The sequence below is a fragment of the Lotus japonicus genome, chromosome 2, assembly GCF_012489685.1.
Source record: "Lotus japonicus ecotype B-129 chromosome 2, LjGifu_v1.2".
Lineage (NCBI taxonomy): Eukaryota > Viridiplantae > Streptophyta > Magnoliopsida > Fabales > Fabaceae > Lotus > Lotus japonicus.
The window spans coordinates 16,313,177-16,336,258 of record NC_080042.1 but is presented as its reverse complement, the minus strand read 5'-3'; the positions used below and the strand labels follow the sequence as shown (position 1 = coordinate 16,336,258).

The window sequence follows — 23,082 nt, the reverse complement described above, 5'->3', positions numbered from 1 at the left end:
CTAGGAGGTTCATTAAGTAGGGAAGTCGTGAAATAAGCAGGTTTGCAAATGAAACCTTAAGTTTTGCTGTTCCAGGTGACCCCTTTTGATTGTGTAGCGGAGCTTGCAGTGCGTTTTTGTCCACACTGTGTTGGTGGATTATTCTTGGTCATCTTTTGGGGCCGAAGCATCGGGAGGTGTTTTGATGTGGGGGTATCAATTGTTCAGTAGCTTGTGGAAGCTAGCAGCTTGGTTTTGCCATTTTAGACCAGGATCTGTGTTTCTGGAGCCGAAAGGGTTGTTGTGTAGGTTGCAGTGAAAGGCTCAATTATGCAGGCCATGTATCCTGAAAATGTTTGTGTGTTTTAATTGATTTTGAGTGGTGTGTGGACAGGAGCATTATGGATTTGGAGGGCTTTTGTCTGTAGCTGGATTTTAGTGGTGGTGTGGGTTCGAAGAGCTTGATAATTTTTGATGTCATGAAGAAAGGGTGTGGGATGCTATGTTGCTTTATTCACAAATTCTACTAGTGCAGCATAATCGGATGTACAAAGTGGAGCTATGCGTGAGGGATGCATCTGAGATGGGGTTTATGCGGTGTGTGCGGGGGGCTTTGTGGACTTATTGTCCAGCATGAGTGGGTTATTGGTGACGGGTTGTTTGGTGGGTGGTGGTATTGGGTGTGGGGGTTGTAAAGGGGTGGGAGAATACAGCAGCAGACATTGCGAAGACTTGCTGGTTTTTTTAATGTGTTTTTTGGGTCAAATATCTAGTATGATTACAGGAAGAAATTGGACATGGTTGGGTTTGTAGTCAAGAGGGGACTTGTACCTGATTAGAACCTGTGGAGGGTTTGTGTTTTGCTGGGTGGTTAGTGTTGGGTAGTTTATTTGAGTAATGATATATACACACCTCATCTTTGAAACACTTCATTTCCACTTTTTTTTATTTATATCTCTCTCCTCTTATCATCTATCACATCTAATATTTTCTCTCTCTTACTTTTTCTTTTTTTTTCTATCTCTCTCTTCATTCCACCTCTCTCCACCTCAAAGAGAGGTGTGAAGATAACATTATTGAGTTTATTTCAAGCTGTGGTGCAAATGTTTACTGTCATGGAAATTGGGTGCTGTCATGTTGTGTGATGTCGTGATTTTTCATGGTGCAGTAAGAGTAAATGTGAAAAGGGGAGCTATGTGTGTTTATGGGCATATGTTTTAGTGCAAACTAGGCTAGCTTGTGAGGTGTGTACTCTTTTTCCTTGTTGGGTTTTTTCCATTGAGTTTTTCTAACAAGGTTTTAATGAGACACTCTCACAAGATCGTTTTCTAGCCGGTTTGGGTGCACCTTTGCTATGGGGACTAGTCATGATATGTACTCTGACATGAGGGTCATCTCTCATTGTAACCTTTGCTATTGATTCAATAAAAGTTCTCTATTTCATTTTCAAAAAAAAAAAATTTCAAAATATTTTTATATAATTCACTATTTATAAAAATCCTTTATAAACTGGGTATTACTAGTAATTGTGATGTTATATTCTTTTTTTGTTGAAACTAACGTTTTTTTTTAATGGAACTGACGTTAAACGATTTTTATTTGAAAGTAAGGTTTTTTTTTTGAAAAAAATAAAATAAAAAATAACCAGAAAAAAAAAAGAAAAAAAAATTTACATTAAATAATTTTGATTTGAATGGAATATTCCGTTAGCATCTTTTTGATGAAGTTAACATGATAAAATGAGTGGGGTGGAGTGTATATTTTGAATAAGAATGGGGTGGAGTGTTTTTCTAGTAAACCTTGAGGGGGTAAGTGTATTTTACTCTAAAAAAAATCAAAGAATTATGGTAGCATATTCATCAACGAATTTCATTGACTAGAAATAATGACTAATTATAAAGACGAATTGCAATGAGTAATTTAAATAAAAAACCTGATATCATTAAAATAATAATGGCTAATAAACGTTTTTTTTTTCTTCTTTAATGAATCAACATTTTCTTGCTTGAAAGCGGAACAAAAACAAGCCACTAAAATTAGCATTTTTTTCATGTCAGGTTGGGTAATTGATAACCAAGAAAGGAAAAAAAAATCAAATCTGGAAATGAGTGAATCAGAAACTATAGTATTATTTGCCCGGTAAGAGCACAAATGTATATCCCAATAGAGAATACAAACCAAAAAAATCAAAAGCTACTAAAAGAATAATGTTTTCATGATCGGAGGAATTTACGGTACACACACTACAACATTTTTCACTTTAGACCACGGTAAATTCTTTAACGGAGACAAAACTGTGGCCTATGTTTTGTATATGCCACGGTTTAGTAACAACGGACGCTTAAATACCACAGGTGAAGAAAAACCGTGGCACAAACGTTTTATTCCACGGTTCGATAATTGTGGACGATTGATGGCTACGAAATTTACAACCGTGGACACCTTATCCCACTACTATAACCGTGGGATAAAAATCTACATTTTTTTACAAAAAAAATTCTTTCCGCCATAATTTTTCATTAATTTTTTTTTTAAAAGTAATAAACTAAGAAAAACCCCAAATCAAATCCCTAACACTAACATCACACTCTCATCAGAACTTCACGATGACAAAGAGAAAGATTATGAACCCTAGCTTTTCTCCATCTCGATTAATCGTGACCCTCCTCCCTCCGCCGGCACCGCTCATCTCGCGCGACCCTTCTCTCTCCACTGGCACGGTTCATCTTGTGCGACCCTCCTCTCTCCGCTGTTGAGGTATGTATTTATGTCTGTTGGGGCGGGTTTTTCTTTTTTGGGTGTTTTGGTGCTTTCCTTGCCGTTGTTGAGGTATGTTTTCTGATATCTATCATGCTAAAATCGTTCCATGTTGGAGGGATTGGGCAGCGGAAGGCCAAAAATTGTGTAGTGCCTTGTGCATTGTGCCCAGACTTCTCATGGACGAGTGCGACGAGAACGCCACCGATTATCTTCACTCTCAAGTCTCAAGCGATTTCGATCCCGAGCGACGTGAGCCATCACCCTTGCCATGTGTCTGGTCTTCTTTCTCTGCAACGAGAGCAACCATCAACCCCACTGAATCTCATCATCGATAAAGAGGGGTTCAATGTGTTGACTGGTATTCTCTTCTTCTTCTCCATTGGTAAGCCCCTTTATCTTGTGCATCCCCTCTTTTCTTCTCATTATTCATTAGGCATTGAGTGTGTTTTGCTTTTTTCATGCTAGATGTTAGAAATTACAGGGTCCTTCTGTGTTGCCTGGTTGTGTTGCTTGGTTCTATGCATTATTTTGTTTGCTGAAGTTAGTGTCTGTTTTAGTTTGATGATGATGCTCAATTTGGGCATGGATCCTGGTTTGGAGGATTCTCTTCTGCATATTTAGTTCTCTTTTGCCATTGTTACTTGTTTGTTTTTGTGATTGTAATAATTTAGTTCAGTTTGAACTCCTGTATGGACAAGTTTTAATCAATTTTTGTGTGTTTTTAGAAGATTTCCAAAAGCTTTGAGCTTTTGCATAGTCTCTAAATCTAGGAGTTTCTGGAGGACTAAGTCTTTTGCTATATTCTTCAGCTGGGGGTGCAGAGAAGTAAGGGTGAGGATAGCCATTTTCATTTAGCTTCAGTGTTTAAAGAGGTAGACTCTTCCCTTAGTATTCTTTAGTTATGTTTTGAGTATTTTGTGATGTAACTGTTATCTTTATCTTTATATTTTCCTTTTTACTTATATATGATCATCATAACTATCTAAAACTATAAATAGTTTTCTTAAACTAGCCTAGTGAAAAATGGGTCATGTGATGATTTGGGATATATCAGGAAGACTGGTTCTAATAGCAGTAGTGACAAACAGATTTTCAGATTATGGTATCCTAAAATCACCTATTGGCAAATATATATTTTGAGAGAGAGTTAAAGAGGCTTTTGATAGTATAATGAATTCATAAATTTATACATATCAGATATTCACATATGGGCCTCAGAATAATTTGCAATTGCTACTAGCTTTCTCTATGGATAGTACATTTCATAAGTTTGAAATACTTGGATGCAAGTACTAGGAAACCATTGATAGTGACCGCAAATCGAAACTTATAGAACGTCACATTCCTTTCATTCTTGATAAGGTTCTAACTTCTAATTGGTAAGATCTTTTGGATTTTAGTCCAGAGATATCAGTTTCAATTTTCATTTTAATTTGTCTTCTGTTTCAGGTTTTTACTATGCATAAGATGGGAGTTGAATTGAAGACCTTCAGAGAATATAATTGCTTTTTTCAAGGTTCAATGTCTTCTGGAATCGAAGACTTTTCTTGACATAATATGGGAAGAAAGATTTTTCAAGAATGAAGCTTTTAGTAATACACTTAAAGCTGCATTTGAACATCTCATCAACCTTTGTTAGGTACTATGTTTCTTGCGTGTTGTCATGGTGTTAAGCATCCCCTGTTGCTTCAATTATTACTTGAGTTAGGCATGCTTGATTTAGATGCAATTTAGTTTGTTGAAAAGCTTAAACACCAAGCTTTAAAGTGGTATAAGTTTCAGATCCAATTTGAGCTAATATCATTCTGAATTCAAGTTTTTTCTCCATTATTCCATTGTTGATCTGGTTATGACAATGGTTTGTATTTTGCGCATAATTTAGTTAGATATGTTGGATTTTGAAATAGTTTATTGTGTTTGAAAGAAAACACACTATGCTTGAAAATGATGAGTTTCATATTGAAATTTATTTTCATTCAATACCAATTTGAATCAAAATTTAGTCTTTATGTGGTATAATTCGCTTGCTGTGTGGTTTCTCGCATCGGTCAATTTTTCATGCATAAGTTGTGTTATACACATTAGAACTGAGGGTCACTTTCTTTGTTAGAACCATGAAACTTGCATTTATCAACCCAACGTAGAAAAATCAAGCAACAAGATATATGATGCCTGGTTTAGATGTGCAATTGTAAGTCAGACAGCAAGATAGATGAGTCTAGAATTTTCAGTCTCAATGTGAATTGAGATATTTCTTATTTACATTGTTTGATTTCATCTGAGGGTTTTCTGGTTTTTGTGTTGCGTAGGTTCCCAGGTTATGTTATCTCTGTCTTACTCTTTCTCCTGCTTGGGAATGCTTTCAGGAATCAGGCATCATATTCCAAGTCTTTTATGACTTGATTGGTAGCTGGACAACTTATTTAATTAGCATTTTGTTCATCTAAGCACTGAAGTCAGAAAAAGAAAGAGAATGCCACTTTCAAAAATTATGTCTCATTCAGGTTAGATTTCCAGGAAACCCAATATAGACAAGAGTATTTTTTTTCAAGTTTTTCTCTCATTCCAAGCACAGTGACAGCACCATTCTATATGGAACAAAACATGTTTCATGTTTTCATTTTCAATCTATGCAGTGGATTGAAGTGTTGGAGAGCTTATTGGGTCCATTATGGGAAGCAGTTGGATTGGTCTTCAATTGCACTCTCCTCTTTTGTCTTGTAATTCAAATCATAGCTTGTAGAAGGTTTGTTTATATATTTGCTTATTTTGTACTTAGAATTTGATTTAGTCGTAGGTTTTTGGGTTGTTATAATACTTGTCATTTATTAAATCTTGAACTAGTAAATGCCAAATATTTGTGGTATAACAGCTTAATTGCTCGAAACCTATTTGATCTGTCGGAGTTTATTTTAAAAAGTAGCAATAGTGTAAGACCGTGGATTGATATCAAAATATTGTGGCATAGGCAACGGTTACGAAACTGTGGCATTTAATATGCCTTATGAAACCGTGGCATTAACTTGCCTTATGTAACCGTGGCATAAATCTGAGGCCGCGGTTTCAATTGGTGGGTTAATGCCACGGTTGTCTTTCAGGCCGCGGTTTATGATTCGTGGTATAAATGTAACCGTCGCCTTACGTTTTTCATCGAACCGTGGCGTAAACGCGACACAACCGTGGCTCTTGAGCTTGGCCACGGCCACATACACTACGACAAGGAAACCGCGGCCAAACCGTGGCATATGCTTTTCGCCACAGTTTTTTCGCATGAGCCCGCGGTTTTCCGTCCGCGGTGGAAGGGCAAAAATGCTGTAGTGACATATGAAAACTTGTGTAAGGTTGCACAAGTGACTTTTGACCTGCAATAGAAGGTTTAGCCAGTTTTTAAAAAATAAATAAAAATACATATTTATTAATTACAATAATTAACTTGTGATAATTTTAATTAAGTTAATTGATCTATTAAACTTGAATTGTTCATCATCATCAACATAACATATCTGAAACCAAATAACCCAGATCTCTCCACCTTCCAAATATGCCAGTACTCAATGACTGTTACAGAGGAAGAACATATAGCATAAGGAAGAACATATAACATAAAACCTGCATCTCCAGTATGATAATTGTTTTGCTAAATCAATACATAAATTACATAAATACAAAGCTTGAACCCAGAAAAAATGGGGTTAGATTTTTACATGAATGTGTTGCTCAAAACAAAGAAAAAGGATTACAGATCTGAGAAATTCATCACCCAGTAACAACAACTGAAGTAACAAATCTGCAAGAAAGGGAGATTGAGAAGCTTGATACCAACAACACCAACAAAGATGAACTTGGGAGTTTGAAGCAACAGATCTGGAAGCAAGAGGAACTTGAGAGATTAATCGTCGCCGTCCGATATGTCTCTCCACCCAACCGCAGAAACCCAAAACCGCAAACACCAAGAAAAGGTGCGAACTTGGTGATCTGAACCTAGAGAGAGAAGGGATGGTGGCGGTGGCACGACGAAGCGCTGCTGGACGAGGTCGCGCGTGCGCTGGACGACGCGGTGGCAGTTGCGCGCTGCCGGTGCCACGCCGTGTTGGCCCTCCTTGCTATGCCATCCACTCGTCTTCCCCAGTCCACAACAACACCAACCAATCACGACAACCCCAACCCACCACCGATCTGGTGCTTGTGGTGGTGGTTGATCATCCCCTCTTCAGATCTAGAGCGATCGGCGCTGGAACCGGCGAGGAGCGTGGCGACGGAGCTGTTTTGTGGAGGAAAGAAGGAGAAGAGGTGGTGGTGCGGTTGAGAAGGCACTACACCAGAAAAGGGCTTTTACAGCGCCCTTATTACAGCGGTTCACGTGGCAGCCGCTGTAAAAATAAAAACACGAAGCGGTTTAGTGGCTTTAATAGCGGTTTTATAAGGAACCGCTGTAAAAGCATTGACTATTAACAGCGGTTTTCTCAGCAGGCGCTGTAAACACAAAAACACGGAGCGGTAATATGCTTTTATAGCGGTTTATATAATGAACCGCTGTAAAAAATAGGTTCCACTATTTACAGCGTTTATAAAACTAACCGCTGTAAATATTAATGTAAATAATAAAAATCCTGAATTAATCCAGGTTCCGTATGGGAATCGAACCCAGGTTCCCTTAAAAAAAGGTAAGAGTCTTTCCACTAGGCTCGATTCTTTTTATGATAGCTTTCTACAATTTCTGGTATTAATATTAGTTTTAGTTGATTTCTTTAATAATGGGTTCAAAAAATGTTCCCAGTGAGATTCGAACCCGGGGTACCACACAAAATGGAACAAGTCTTTTCCACTGGGCTGTAATACGCTTTTAGTCAATTTATTCGATTTTTAAGTATAAGTATTATTTTGCTTATTAATTTTGTAAAATTACATCTGTAACTGCAAACCCTTATTTTTTACCAGTTACACACTTTCACAACCTCTGCTACCTCTCACGACTCTCGACCTCTGCTACTTCTCTCAAAGCTTGCGTTACCTCCTGCCTCCGTCGTCCTTGCCGCCACCGCCTCCGTCCCTTCCGCCGCCGCCGGCGCCTCCGCCTCCGCCTCCGTCCCTGCCGCGCCGCTGCCGCTCTTGTTTTGGGTCGCTTCGTGCGCGGTTGGTTGCCCTGTTCTCATTAACAACGTTCCATTGTTCCTCTCCTCAAGCAATTTTCCCCTTCCTCATAAGGTAATATTTTGATCTGATGCTATGATGTTCTTCATTTTTGTAACTGCAGCCTAGGGTCTGAGTTGGTTTTGCTGCTGTTAAATTTCCTGAACATGCTTTGTGATAGCTAATATTTCAGATTGGATGACAAAGAAGTTGGGATTATAACATATGGTTTTCTAGATTAATTTGGTAAACACTGATTCTTTCTTTGGTCGGTCATCTTTCCACTACTATGATTGAGTGCTATACCATGAATCAATAGTCACTCGCCAATGGGGTGGGTGCATAGTTTGGGAAAAAAAAAGAGTTTAAAATTAAAACCAATGTGTTAATCCCAATTTTTGTGATTTTTTAAGGGAAGCAACAAAAGGGTGTGCTTTTCAAGCTGTATTTGTTCTGTGTATATGCTTACAGAGTGAGGCCTTTGTTGTAATTATGTGGAGGATGAGCTGCCAGCCATGGATGTCATGATTCATTGTGACCTTATTCTTGGCTACATAGGTAAATGCATTCATAAAAGGAAAAAACTGTGAATTTCATTGAAGACCTTCATGAAGCAAGTAATACATGAACTAAATTCGAATACTATGAGCCACCCATAAATCAGAATATAATGGTGAAAGGAATATGGTAAATAATATACTAAAGAAGCTGCAAAAATGCCTTTAGTAAGTTGGACAGTTTAAACTTTTTTGATGTGCAAAAGCTGTTTGGATATGTTGGACAGTTTACTCTAGTAGCTCTATGGTGGCTTAGTAAGTTTTACTGAGCAATGCTTCTGTAGTTACTTATCACAGACAACTAATAAGGTTCTGTGAGCACAATCGTTTTAATGTGCTCATTTAGCTCGGTTGTTGTGTTCGCACTTACTTTCCACAAATTTTTTTGGTCCCGTTTGGAAGAGCTAATTTGAGCTTATCTTACAGTATAAGCGCTTATGTAGGTGTTTGTAAAAACTCATGTTAATAGCTTATGACCTATCTATAAGCTATTTTGAGCTTATTTCAATTAGTTTCTCAAATTGGCTTATGAATAAACACTTGTGCATTAAACGCACTTAATTAAGCTGCTTACTAAAATGCACTATTAATCCTTAACTAGTACATTAGAGGTCATTATGTCCCTCTCTTTTTATATGCATATTGCTGCACTAAACTGATTGCTAATTCTCTTGTATGCTGCTCATCTCAGTCTGGCCATTATCTGCCTTAGGAATTGAACCTAAGTTTACAATTCCTCATTCTGCTAGAGTGGATGAAGTGGTTCTTGCCAATGGATTCATTGGAAGCGTTCTCTCAGACTATTTCTGGTACATGAAATAAATCCAATTAATTTATATACTCACCGAGTTATGCAAACTCATACATTAGAGTTTATTTGGTCTACCCAGGGCACTCTGTGTTGTATGGACAACTCCCCTTGTGGCCACTTTGGGCATGTTACTCACCATTCCTCTTGCTATGTTGGCTGACATGTTGATCCACGGTCGGCATTATTCAGCATTATACATTCTTGGCTCAGTTCAGGTATTGCTATCTGCAAAAATATCTGCAAATTTATGTTCTCTTAGCTCTCGTCTGGTACCAGGGGCCAGTGGCATGGTCCTTCTTTCATTTTTATTAAAAAGATCATATCCATCTCTTGGTGTTGTGGTGTTGTTTCCATTGCTGTTCAGATAATTTATATTTGTATTTATGCAAGTTTTCATGTACATATTTCTATTCATTTTCTCTTCCTTTGATTTGATCGTAGCCATGTTAATTCTTCTGTCATCTAATTATAGATATGATAATGATTTACAACATACCAAGTTTTCATAGCCTAGGTAATTTTGTGTACACTAGATCATAATGTGTTGTGGGTATTAGCTCAGACTTGGAGGCCACAGTTATCAAGTCATTCAACATTTTCTATCACATATTAATGGAATTGTTTTGGCATTGAGTTGCAGGTATTTGCAGGCTTTGTGATAGCTAATATTTCAGATTGGATGACAAAGAAGTTGGGATTATAACATATGGTTTTCTAGATTAATTTGGTAAACACTGATTCTTTCTTTGGTCGGTCATCTTTCCACTACTATGATTGAGTGCTATACCATGAATCAATAGTCACTCGCCAATGGGGTGGGTGCATAGTTTGGGAAACAAAAAAAAGAGTTTAAAATTAAAACCAATGTGTTAATCCCAGTTTTTGTGATTTTTTAAGGGAAGCAACAAAAGGGTGTGCTTTTCAAGCTGTATTTGTTCATTGTATATGCTTACAGAGTGAGGCCTTTGTTGTAATTATGTGGAGGATGAGCTGCAAAAAAAAAATTTCCTGAAATTTTCTCCATAGTTTATGCTATTCATCTTTTGTTTGTTCTATTCACACTGTGTTTGGTTATGAATATCAATTAGGTAGCTTCAATTTTGGCTTTACAGCCAAGAGTATCAGTTCAAATATCAATTAGGTAGCTTCAATTTTGCCCTCTAATCATTCATTGAAATCTTCTATGTGGGGGGCATTTTTTTTTTGAAAAGAGAAACATATCATAGATTAAAATAAAGGTCAAGGGAACAAAAACTCTCCCTTGTGAGTTTTAGATAGTTCATAACAGAAACAGAAAACAGAAAGCAAGATAATACATAAAACAAGTACATAAAACAAAGCTGCAAGAAACTAGAAGTAGCTAAGCAAGAGACAAAAGACTAGGACAATGAAAAGCAATCTGCAGTGAAGGGTGGGTGCACACACAAACTTGAATGTATCCCGTCAATTTGTGTGCTATCTAATCTTGTTTTGGTACACCGCTCTTATCTTGAAACAGTTGAGGGGTGCCATTGATCCCAAGCGTCACTACAAGAAGGGTGATTCAAAATCAAAGACACTTCCCAAGTATTTCCAGGCAAGTTCATTTTTGTATACTACTACTATGTTGATCATTGACAAGCATATGCTTCAATATAGATTTGCTACATCAAATATGGTTAGCTTTAATTTTTGGATCATTGGAATATCATCAGATGGGAACAGTTGTAGATTCTCCATTGGACTTCTTCTCAGGAAGACTAACAAAGAAGGAGAGGAGAGCATCATTAGCAGATGAGCTGCTTGCTGATCAAAACCTTGTAGCCTATAGGTAAGATAGGCAGTGAAGTATATAATTGTCTGCTTAAATAGACAATATCCTAGTTATCTGTAAAACCTATTGATGCTTCAGAAAATGTTTATTTTATGGCTGAGTTGATATCCTGTGTTTAGAAAATGTTGATCTTTTTTGTTTGGAAGACTCAAATGGGGAGAGGGTCCTTATGATTTGGAGACTCAAGGCACATTTCTATTGCAAAAACTCATTTATGGGAGTCTTTTTTTTTGCTGTCATGAAATTACTGTCCATATGCTTGCTATAAGAACAGAGGTTCTGTTTACATGAGATGTTACTGTGCTTATATGTTATACCTTGTTTTAGCTTATGTTACTGTGTTATACCTTGTTTTAGTTTGGTGATGTGTATTGATTTTGCAGTCAGCTTTCATAGCTTTTGAAATGTGTACCCTTTCGGTTATTATGATCAATATATCTTCTTTTCAGAAAAAAAAAAAAAGAAATGTTGATCTTTTGGCTGAACAGGTGTGGTAATTAATTCAACCAAAAAAAAAAAAAACAAATTACAGCGGTTCCGTGGTGGAACCGCTGTAATATATATTATCAAATACAGCGGTTACCGTCTGAAACCGCTGTAAAAGAAGACTCAAGTACAGCGGTTGTTTTAGAGAACAGCTGTTGTAGGTATGTATTTACAGCGGTTTTATTAAATCAACCGCTGTAAATACTGAGTCTTTTACAGCGGTTAGAACCGCTGTTAAGGCTTTTACAGCGGCGAGATCTACAGCGGTTCTGGACCACTGAAAACCGCTGTAAAAGGCAAAAAAAAACCTCTGTAAAAGCCATATTTTGGTGTAGTGAGGAAGGAAATGGGGTCATGGGGTAGAAGGAGGTGGTGTGGTGGCAAGGCCAAGGAGGTGGTGGTGGCGGCGAGACCATGGGAGAGATGGAGGAGGTGGCAGCTAGGGTTTTGTGCTTGTAGGAGAAGATGGAGGGTTAATGAGTTTCTGTTGATGAAAAATATTTTCTGGTGAAGAAGGAGAGAGAAAAGGAACGAATTAAGATAAAACAAATTTTTGAAATTAATTAAAAGATAAATATTCAATTAAAAAAATATGTATTTTGATTTTTTTTTTTTAAACTTCCTATTGCAGGTCAAAAGCTACATGTGTAACCTTACACAAGTTTTTACTTGTGCAGATTAAATTTTTCCTTCATGATCATCCACATTCTCAAAGTAATTCAACCCCTCAATATCCATTTTCTAAAAATCTCGATACTGAGATATGAATTACTCCATCATTGCCTCGTATACACCATACGAAATGCAACTATAGCCATAACACATACTTATACTTTCACATTTTGTTTTGGGTAACATATTCCATGTTTATTTGTACTTAATCTTCTGGATTCAAATTTAGAATATATCATATTCCATTTTATTTCATATCATATGAATCTTCAGGATTCAAAAAAATTTCCACTATGGTACTTCTGGCTCATATTATGCTATAATCTTCTGATAAATCTTCAGGATTCATAAAAAGTTTGTCTTCCAGATCTTCTTATGAACATGCGTCTTCCAGATCAGATTCATAAAAAAACAAATTCAAGATCTTAATGAATCTTCAGGATTCATAAAAAAAATAATTGCACTACAAGTTTTTATGGACTGGTAGCGTTCATAAAAAAAAACTTGGAGAAGATGAGTAGAAGGAATATAATATTACTTTGATTCTTTAAGAGATGAGAATTGTTTGATTCTTGAGGAGATCGATGAGCGGCTTCGTGCTGATAACGTGTTAGAAATAAAGGGAGGAACTAATATAAGCAAAGAGAGGGGAAGCCAGTAAAGAGAGAAGAGAGCAAAAAAAGAGAAAATAATCAGAATAGTGTGAATGGGGATAAGTTGTTTGATGCAACCTCCTATATATATATAGCATTAGACAATGAGCCAAATATAGAGTACATGGGCTCGGCCTTCAAAGCAATTTTGATATCATCCCTCTATCATGAGAACGATGCTCTAGTGTTGTCGACATTCCCGAATTGGCAAATCCCTTTTATTTACGTTTGATCCGCACACTTCCTTTCATGTTTAGAAAGAAAAAAAATTGTTTGTAAGTTTTTATATTTATTTTTTATAACTTAAAAGCTACTTTTAATTTAAAAGCTATACATTAGTTAGTAAATTAACACATATGGTCGGTGTTACCTATTGCAGTGGTCGCGATGGCGGTGGTTGCTACCAGTGGTGGGGGTGGCGGTGATGGTGGAGGTGATTGTAGTGCATGTTAAGAAGGAAGAGTTGGCGGCAATTGCCGTGATGGTGATTTCGGAGGCAGTAGTGGTGGTGGTGGCGGTGGTGACGGTAGCAACGGTGGTGGCGGTGAACATTATGTGGAAGTGATGGTAGAGGTGGTGGTGGTGGAAGGTGGAGGGTGGTGGTAGCAATGGAGGTGATGATGGTGGTGACAATGAAAGTGGGGGTGTTGGTGGCAATGGAGATGGTGGTAGTGGTAGTGGTGGTAGTCGTGGCGTTGCCAAGTTTCAATGGGCTCACACTCTCAGTCCTCGGCCATTTTTATTTCCAATGCTATGTCGGCCAGTTCGGTTTGTCTGAAGCCTAAATTAAAACCGATCAAACTAGATCACATAAAACCGGCTTCCATCACTCAAAAACTCGTCACCCGTCACCGATCTAGTTCATGGGTGTGAAAAAAAATGTCATTTTGTCAGTTTTGGTTCGAACCATGGACATACTCACTCACAATGATGGACATACTTATAGTGGTTAGAAAATATGAAAATGAAAAAAATAATACATTTAAAGGCATTTATTTTTCAACAAAAGTGCTTTAGAATGTTATTTTATATTTTTGGTCCTTTTTAATGTTTTTTTATTGGAAATCACTTTAGAAAAAAAATGTATAAGTATATCTAAAGTTATCGTGTTTTGCACCATCAAGTCAAACATACTATTAGAAGTATTAATCTAATCGAAAAAATAGGATAAGACAAGCGTTTGTATTAACTTATTTTTTGAAATATCACTTTTTTAATTACTAAATCATTTTGAAATTCTAGTTCTCTTAGGACGAATGTCCTATGCGACGTCAGGACAATCGATTAGTACAACAGGTTACTTAACAACAGAAAAAGTTCAAACATAAAAGAAACAAGACACAAGAGTTGGTAACACAATTCAGTGAAAAACTTTCACTTACGTCTAGAGGGCTACGCCCAAAGAAAGGAAATCCACTATCTCAAGATTCAGGAACTATAGACACATATGAACACATCAAGTTCATTGTTCTTTTCCTAATCTACCCAGTGTATTTCTACTTAGTATCTCAACCTAAGTATGAGAGCCCCTCTCACTTTCTCTCAATCACTGCCATAGTGATTGGTGACAGCAAATAATAAGAATGTTGAATAACCAAACTCAACACAGAACTCAGCCTTGCCTTATAGAATCAGTGAGCAAGACCAGTTCACAATTAACAAGAACAAAGCACAACTGACAATCCTAAAACACTTGATCTTCAATCTTAGCTTCTGTATCTTCACATTCTAGGTCTTTGTTCTTTTTGTACTTCAGCAGAGGCGGCACTAGGGTTAGCTGGGCTGAAGAACATGATTGATCCACACAAATTCAAACGCAATCTTCCAAGATATGATTTGCGTAACAACCAAGTAAAAGATAGAAACAAATCCTCAATCATAGATTTATTTCAACAATAAACAACCCGCAAACAACTCCCTTCAATCAGTTACTTGAACCTCAAGTAACAGTAAAACAAATCTTTAAACAGATAACACAGGGACCCACTTTGCACGCCAGCCAGTGGATGGATGTCCTGGTTTCACGGAATCAGATGTCACGACATCTGCTTTGGCATCAGGTTATTTTTAACAAAATGCAAGACAACAAAGGAAGAACAATCTCCCCCTTTGTCAAATTTTGTCTAAAAACAACTTCACAACCAGAGAGGGCAAAAACACAAAGAGTCAGTAGCGGAAAACTCCCCCTCAAAACAATGGACCTTCACAAGCAAACTTAGAGGAACTCCCCCTCAAATGAAGCATCCATAAACACACACATAAACTGCTTGAAGTACATCACATTCATAAATACCAAGCCAGACCAGAAAACCAGTAGAACTTGAACAACACAGCTTGAAGAAAACACATAACCTTGTCTTCGAATAAGTCTTCTAATTATTACAGACCAAAAGCAAAACGAGAAACAAGCACAATCTTCAACAACAAAAAAAGCCTTCAAAGCTTTAAACTACTCCCCCTTTTTAGCATAAATTTGGCAAAGGTTGCAAAAGAAACATAGCCAAAACAAAAACAAACTAGGACTACAATTTAAACTTCAGAAGAAGAGTCCTCCTCTGCAATTTCTTCGGATCCTTCCTCCTCTACAGCAGCACCTCTGGGCTCATCTTCGTGACATGCTTCCCCTTTAAGCTTGAGAAGCAAGGCATCCACTTTCAGCTTCCTCTCAGTAGTAATCTTGATGGACTCCTGCAGCTCCTTTGAGAGATCCTCCAATTTAGCAATAACAATCTTAGTTCCAGAAGCATACATTGAGACAGGAATTGATGTCCTGCGAGATGACATATCAATGTCCAGGACATGAGGATCCAGGAACAACCGATGATCCAAGGTGATGGGGGCACCCTTGGACACAACCACATCATCCATTCTGAGTATATCAGGATGTTGCTTCAAGATGATGGCAGTCAAGAGAGAGGGGAATGAAATGGGCAGCTTTACAGCACAAGTCTCTGCATGCTTTAAGGTTTGAGTGAACACCAAAGAGCCAAAGTCAAAGGGGATCTCAGTCCCAATCCTGTAGATTAGTTTGGCCAGAATAGCAGAGATAGCAGAAGTATGGTGAGAGGGAATCCAATTCACCACTCCAATCCTGTTAAGGATGACATACTTCACACTCAGAAACCCAGTAGATAAAAGCTTTTTAGTAGGCCATTTCTTTACTTGCCCAGCAGTAAGTTTCTTGGCAACTATGTCCAAGGACAGCTCTTCCTCTACAAACTCCACAACACTTCTCCCAAGTGCTTGGTTGATCACAGCAGCGGAGAAGGTTACACACCTCCCTCGCACATACATTTTCCTGTACTCAGCACTTCTAGGAATGCCAACATCATCTGATAAATTGACTAGGAATTCCTTCACCAGCCTCTCATAACACTTTCCAATATCAAGGACTGTCTTCCTCAGACCTGCCCTGTCAATGAGAGCAACAATCTCCTTACATTCAAGCACATCCGTGCCAATCTCCCTTTCCTTTGCAATCCGGCGGATGCAAACATACTTCCACTTGAGAACATTTTCAGCAGCATGAAAAGAAACATTATCAATAGGGAAAGAAGGAACATCTGGAGGAATACGCTTACCAGAAAATTTCTTCTTTTCAGAAGCTCGAATGTCCTGGACATCAGCTTCAACATCAGACTCAGATTCCAGATCAACCCTGGGAATCTTTTTCTTCTTCTCAGCAGTTTTCTTCACCTTCTTGTGTGAAGACTCCACAGACTCTTGTTTACCCGTGCTCTTCATATCCACATGCCTTGAAGAATGAGTGGCAGGAGTCGATTTAGCCTTCTTCTGAGAAACAGAGGGGGTTTCTTCAACAGGAACCCTTCTTCTCTTCTTCATCCTTGCAGCAACACTTGCCTGAGGAACATCATCTGAGTCATCAGCATCTGAGATTTCATGAATAGATGGTGGGGCTTTGCTAGACTCCTCTGAAGAGACCTCCTTGTGGCCTTCATTATCTGGTTCAAAGTACTTAGACGAAGAAGAAGAATCCTGAGATGGTGAATTCTCCTTATCAGGCACATCAGGAACAAGAACTTCAGTTTGAGGAACGGATGCTTCAACATCGGGCTCATCATTAGTAGAGGAATCTTCGTTGGAAACGTCCTCAACCACTGGTTCTTCAGGAATGTTCATGGTTTTGGCACTTGACTTGTAGTGCTTTCTAGCAGGGGCTCTTGAATCCTTCGTTGCAGAAGCCTTCTTGGATTGAGCGGAAGACTGCGCATTCAAACCCATGACCTTAACTCCAAGCGGAGTCTTCTCAATCTTACCTTTGATAGGATCTTGCTTTCCTGAGACTTGAGACATGGTGAGGAAAGAGTGCAGAGTGTGCAAATTCAGAGAATTGATGAAAAAATGAGAGCAAGGAGAGATAAGGATTACTGGATCAGATAACGCAATCAGTTGAGATATAGAAAAGTGGTCGTTGGTGATGATTATATAGCAGTTGAGTAGAGGAGAAGCAACCATGATGATGATGTCATAACGACAGTTATTGGTAGTTATGAGAAAACTAGCCGTTAGAGCAAAAAGGTGCGTTGATTGCTATGCTTCTTCAAAAAGGCAAATCCCAAGATTTCCTCTCTATTTCTCAAAAGTGATAGCATCAAGTGGTTTGGTGAAGATATCCGCCAATTGCTTTTCAGTAGAAACATGCTCCAACGTGACAATTTTATCTTCAACCAGGTCTCTAATGAAATGGTGTCTGATGTCAATGTGCTTAGTCTCGCTATGTTGAATAGGATTCTTGGAAATATTAATAGCACTGAGATTGTCACAATACAATGTCATGACATCTTACTTGACTTCATACTCCTTCAGCATTTGTTTCATCCATATGAGTTGAGTGCAACTACTCCCAGCAGCAATATATTCAGCTTCAGCAGTTGACAAAGAGACACAATTTTGCTTCTTGCTGAACCAAGAGATCAAGTTATTTCCTAGGAATAAACAACCTCCATATGTGTTTTTCTTATCATCAGCACTTCCTGCCCAATCTACATCACAATAACCAACAAGAGAGGAATTTGTATCATGTGTATAGAGTATACCATAATCACATGTACCATTTATGTATTTGATTATTCTCTTCACTTGGAAGAGATGACTAGTCTTTGGAGCAGCTTGATATCTAGCACAAGCACCAACAGCAAAGGTGATGTCTGGCCTGCTGGCAGTAAGATACAGAAGACTACCAATCATACTCCTATATAGGGTTTGATCAACATCTTCTCCTTGTTCATATATCCTTAGATAACTTGATATGGGTTGCAGTAGGAGTCCTTTTGTGACCAGCCTTCTCTAGCCCAAACTTCTTGACAATACTTCTAGCATACTTGCTCTGTGAAATGAACATAGAGTCTTACATTTGCTTAACCTGAAGACCCAAGAAATAATTCAACTCACCTACTAAACTCATTTCAAATTCATATTTCATTTGTTGAACGAAATGCCCCACCATCGTGTTCGACATTCCACCAAACACTATATCATCCACATATATCTGTGCTATCATGAGCTTGCCTTTGTCATTCTTCACAAACAACGTCTTGTCTATACCTCCCTTACAATAGCCATTGCTGACAAGAAATTCTGCGAGTCTTTCATACCAAGCCCTACGAGCCTGTTTCAACCCATACAGAGCCTTCTTCAGCTTGTACATATGATATGGATGATGTGGATCTATGAATCCTTTGGGCTGTTCAACATAAACTTCTTCACTCAAGTACCCATTCAGAAAAGCACTCTTGACATCCATTTGATAAAGTCTAAATTTTAAAAGACATGCAACTCAGAGCCTTATAGATTCCAGTCTAGCCACTGGAGCAAAAGTTTCATCAAAATCTACTCATTCTATCTGAGTGTAGCCTTGAGCTACCAGCCTTGCTTTGTTTCCAGTAACCACTCCATTTTCATCTGACTTGTTCTTGAAAATCCATTTAGTACCAATGATGTTTACTCCTTCAGGCCTTGAGATGAGATCCCACACTTCATTCATTCTGAACTGATCAAGCTCTTCCTGCATAGCATTTATCCAGTATTCATCCGTCAGTGCTTCCTTGATATTTTTGGGTTCTATTTTGGAGATGAAACAACTATGAGCAATGAAACTTTTAGATCTGGTAGTTACTCCTTCCTTAGCGTCACCAATAATGTTCTCTTGAAGGTGATTCTTCTGAATTGTGATTGATGGGGAATTATTTGACGCAATCACCTTATCTTCTTGTTCATCAGCACTTGTCTCAGATTCATTGTCGAGGTCAATTGACGAAACATCGGCTTGGACATGTGCACCTTCATTATCTTCACTTACAAGTGACTCAACCCTTTTGCTTGGTACATCATCAATAGTAACATTCACAGATTCCATCATGACCTTTGTGTGTGAATTATACACTCGATAAGCCTTACTGTTTGTTGAGTATCCCATGAAAATGCCTTCATCACTCTTGGGATCAAACTTCCTTCTTGGTTCACGATCAGCCAGAATATAACATTTACTACCAAAGATATGAAAATATTTCACAGTAGGCTTCCTTCCTTTCCATATTTCATACTGAGTAGATGAGGTTCCTGCTCTAATAGTTACTCTGTTGTGAATATAGCACGCAGTACTCATTGCTTCGGCCCATAATTTCTTGGGAATCTTTCTTGCATGTAGCATCACCCTAGTGGATTCTTGAAGAGTTCTATTTTTCCTTTCAACAATACCATTCTGCTGAGGAGTAATGGGAGCAGAAAACTCATGACTTATTCCTTCTGAGCCTCAAAAATCAGAGAATTTTGAGTTCTCAATCTCTCTTCCATGATCACTTCTGATTCTTATTACAGCACTGCTTTTCTCAGTTTGAAGCTTCAGACATAACTTCTTGAATATCTCAAAGGTCTCAGATTCCTCTTTCATGAAGTCAATCCAAGTGTACCTGGAAAAGTCACCAACACAAACAAAAACACATTTTTTACCTCCCAGACTTTCAACTTGCATGGGCCCCATTAGATCCATGTGTAGTAGTTCAAAGACCTTTGTCGTGGTCGGATGTTGGAGCTTTGCATGGGACATCTTGGTTTGCTTTCCAATTTTGCACTCTCCACATATTCTTCCTTCTCCTATCTTCAACTTTGGTAGACCACAAATGGCTTCTTCAGAAATAAACTTCTGCATGCTCTTGAGATTAATATGACCCAGTCTTTGGTGCCATAGGTTTAGCTCATCCACTTTTGATTTCAAACATCTAGACACTTGCGCTTTCTCTTGTGAGACCCACATGTAACAGTTGTCTTTGGATCTGACTCCTTGCATCATCACCTTATGATCATTTGTTGTAACAACACAAACTGCCTTACTGAACAAAACATCAAGACCTTGATCACAGAGTTGGCTTAGGCTGATGAGATTTGCAGTCAATCCTTTAACAAGTAACACATCATTCACATCTGGGGATCCAGGATTTACCAGCTTTCCTATGCCCTTGATTTTTCTTTTTGCCCAATCTCCAAAGGTAACAAAGTTTCTGGAGTATCCTTTGAGATTTTCAAGATATTCCTTGTTTCCAGTCATATGTCTTGAGCAACCACTATCAAAGTACAAATCTTCACTTGATGAAGCTCTGAAAGATGTGTGAGCTATGAGGCAAGTGACTTGACCTTTGGGCTTCCAAGTCTTCTTTGTTTGTTTTTCCCTTGAAGTCTTGACTATGCTCTGAGTCTGAGGGTAGCCATAAAGTTTGAAGCAATAAGGCTTTATGTGACCATTTCTTCCACAATAATGACATCTCCACGGGTTAGATGTAGCACTTTTTAGATGAGGATCCCCATGTTGAGGCACATGGTGAGACATCTGGTTGGACATCTGATAGTTGGTAGGGTTATTGAATTCATATTTCACTTTAGCACCAACTAATTTCTTTGGCCGCTTCTGACTTTCCTTGTTGGCAGTATTTGTAATTAAAGCCAATCCCTTTCACGCTTCTCCCTTGTTTGCTTGTTTCCTTCAAAATCTCATCAAGCATGTCAGATCCACTATTCAGCATACGCACAGATTTATGAGTAGCTTCAAGTTTATTTGTCAATGTGACCACTTTTTCTTGAAGTTCAGCGTTGATCAACATCAGTTTAGCCATTTCTGCAGTGTCAACATTTTTAAGTTTTGTATTCCATTCATCAAGATCATCATACAGCTTGTCAATAGTTCCTCTCAGCTTTTCATTTTCTGACTTGAGTTGCTCTATATTATCTTCTTGCTCTTTCAGAAGTTTGAACGCTTCCTCCCATTTTGTGTGCAAAAGCCTGTAAGTTTCCTCTAACTCTTCATCTCTAATCTCCTCATCACTAGATTCTGAAACATCAACAGTTCCTGAGAAGGCATTAATTCTGTTAGCAGAGAGTTCTGCCTCATCTTCAATGTCTTCATCTGACCAAGTAACAACCATGCTTTTCTTTTGCTTCTTCAAGTAAGTTGCACACTCAGTTCTAATGTGACCATATCCCTCACATTCATGACACTGAACACCTTTATTCTGACCAGATTTGTCTTCTTCTTTGGTCTTTTTCTGAGAATTGAAAGGCTTGAAATTGTCAGTCTTAATGTCCTGGACATTTGGCCTGTTTCTTCTATCAATCTTCCTCAGAGCTCTATTAAATTTCTTTGCAAGTAGAGCCAAAGCTTCAAATAAATTCTCACTTTCACAGTCAGCATCATCTCCATCATCAGTGTTGGAGACAAAGACTATGCTTTTGCTCCTCTTCTTAGGCTTATCACCCAACTTCAACTCATAAGTCTGCAAAGATCCAATGAGTTCATCAACTTTCATACTGTTGATGTCTTGAGCTTCTTCAATAGTAGTGACTTTCATAGCAAATTTGCTGGTAACAGACCTCAAGATCTTCCTTACAAGCTTCTCATCAGACATGTGTTCTCCCAGAGCAAACGAAGCATTGGACAAGTCGCGCACACGCATGTGAAATTCAGAAATAATCTCATCCTCAGTCATCATTAAGTTTTCAAACTGAGTAGTAAGCATCTGGAGCCTTGACATTCATACTCTGGTGGTGCCTTCATGTGCTGTCTTCAAAATCTCTCAGGCATCCTTTGCCACAGTGCACGTGTTGATCAGTCTGAACATGTTCTTGTCAACTCCATTAAAGATAGCATTCAACGCCATAGAGTTTCCCTGAGCAGCTTCATCTTCATCCTTTGTCCATTCTTCCTCAGGTTTCTCTTCTATATTTGCGGTACTTCCCTCAGCTTGCACCTTGGTGGGATGATTCCAACCTTTGACAATGGCCTTTCAAGTCTTGTTGTCAATAGACGTAAGAAACACAGTCATGCGAAACTTCCTGTCATTATAATTGGTCCCATCCAGAATTGGTGGCTTGTTAACCGATCCTCCCTCCTTGTTATCCATGAGAACAAGAAAGTATCTCCCTGGAGTTCATACAAACAGAACAGAGGTGCCTGCTCTGATGCCAATTGAAATTCTAGTTCCCTTAGGACGAATGTCCTATGCGATGTCGGGACAATCGATTAGAACAACAGGTTATTTAACAACAGAAGAAATTCAAACATAAAAGAAACAAGACACAAGAGTTGGTAACCCAGTTCAGTGAAAAACTTTCACCTACGTCTGGAGGGCTACGCCCAAAGAAAGGAAATCCACTATCTCAAGATTCAGGAACTATAGACACATATGAACACAGCAAGTTCATTGTTCTTTTCCTAATATACCCAATGTATTTCTACTTAGTATCTCAACCTAAGTATGAGAGCCCCTCTCACTTTCTCTCAATCGCTGCCACAGTGATTGGTGACAACAAATAACAAGAATGGTTGAATAACCAAACTCAACACAGAACTCAGCATTCCCTTATATAATCAGTGAGCAAGACCAATACACAATTAACAAGAACAAAGCACAACTCACAATCCTAAAACACTTGATCTTCAATCTTAGCTTCTGTATCTTCACGTTCTAGGTCTTTGTTCTTTTTATACTTCAGGAGAGGCGGCACTAGGGTTAGTTGGGCTGAAGAACATGATTGATCCACCCAAATTCAAACGCAATCTTCCAAGATATGATTTGCGTAACAACCAAGTAAAAGATAGAAACAAATCGTCAATCATAGATTTATTCCAACAATAAACAACCCGCAAACAACTCCCTTCAATCAGTTACTTGAACCTCAAGTAACAGTAAAACAAATCTTTAAACAGATAAC

The 23,082-nt window shown here is 38.3% G+C and overlaps 2 protein-coding genes across 2 annotated transcripts; one reads left to right on the top strand and one right to left on the bottom strand.

The window, feature by feature from the left end:
* The first annotated feature begins 7,671 nt into the window (after nucleotides 1-7,671).
* LOC130737689 (uncharacterized transporter C405.03c-like) lies at nucleotides 7,672-10,242 on the top strand. The gene is made up of 5 exons (XM_057589513.1): nucleotides 7,672-7,944; nucleotides 8,283-8,427; nucleotides 9,118-9,235; nucleotides 9,317-9,452; nucleotides 9,878-10,242. The coding sequence occupies exons 2-5, from the start codon at nucleotides 8,385-8,387 to the stop codon at nucleotides 9,938-9,940; spliced, it is 360 nt and encodes a 119-aa protein (XP_057445496.1). The 5' UTR covers nucleotides 7,672-7,944; nucleotides 8,283-8,384; the 3' UTR covers nucleotides 9,941-10,242.
* Nucleotides 10,243-15,390: 5,148 nt separating this feature from the next.
* LOC130736125 (uncharacterized) lies at nucleotides 15,391-17,175 on the bottom strand. The gene is made up of 2 exons (XM_057587972.1): nucleotides 16,483-17,175; nucleotides 15,391-16,365 (listed from the first exon to the last, which is right to left on the bottom strand). Exons 1-2 carry the CDS (start codon nucleotides 17,173-17,175, stop codon nucleotides 15,391-15,393), a joined length of 1,668 nt encoding a protein of 555 aa, XP_057443955.1.
* Between the last annotated feature and the right edge of the window lie 5,907 nt (nucleotides 17,176-23,082).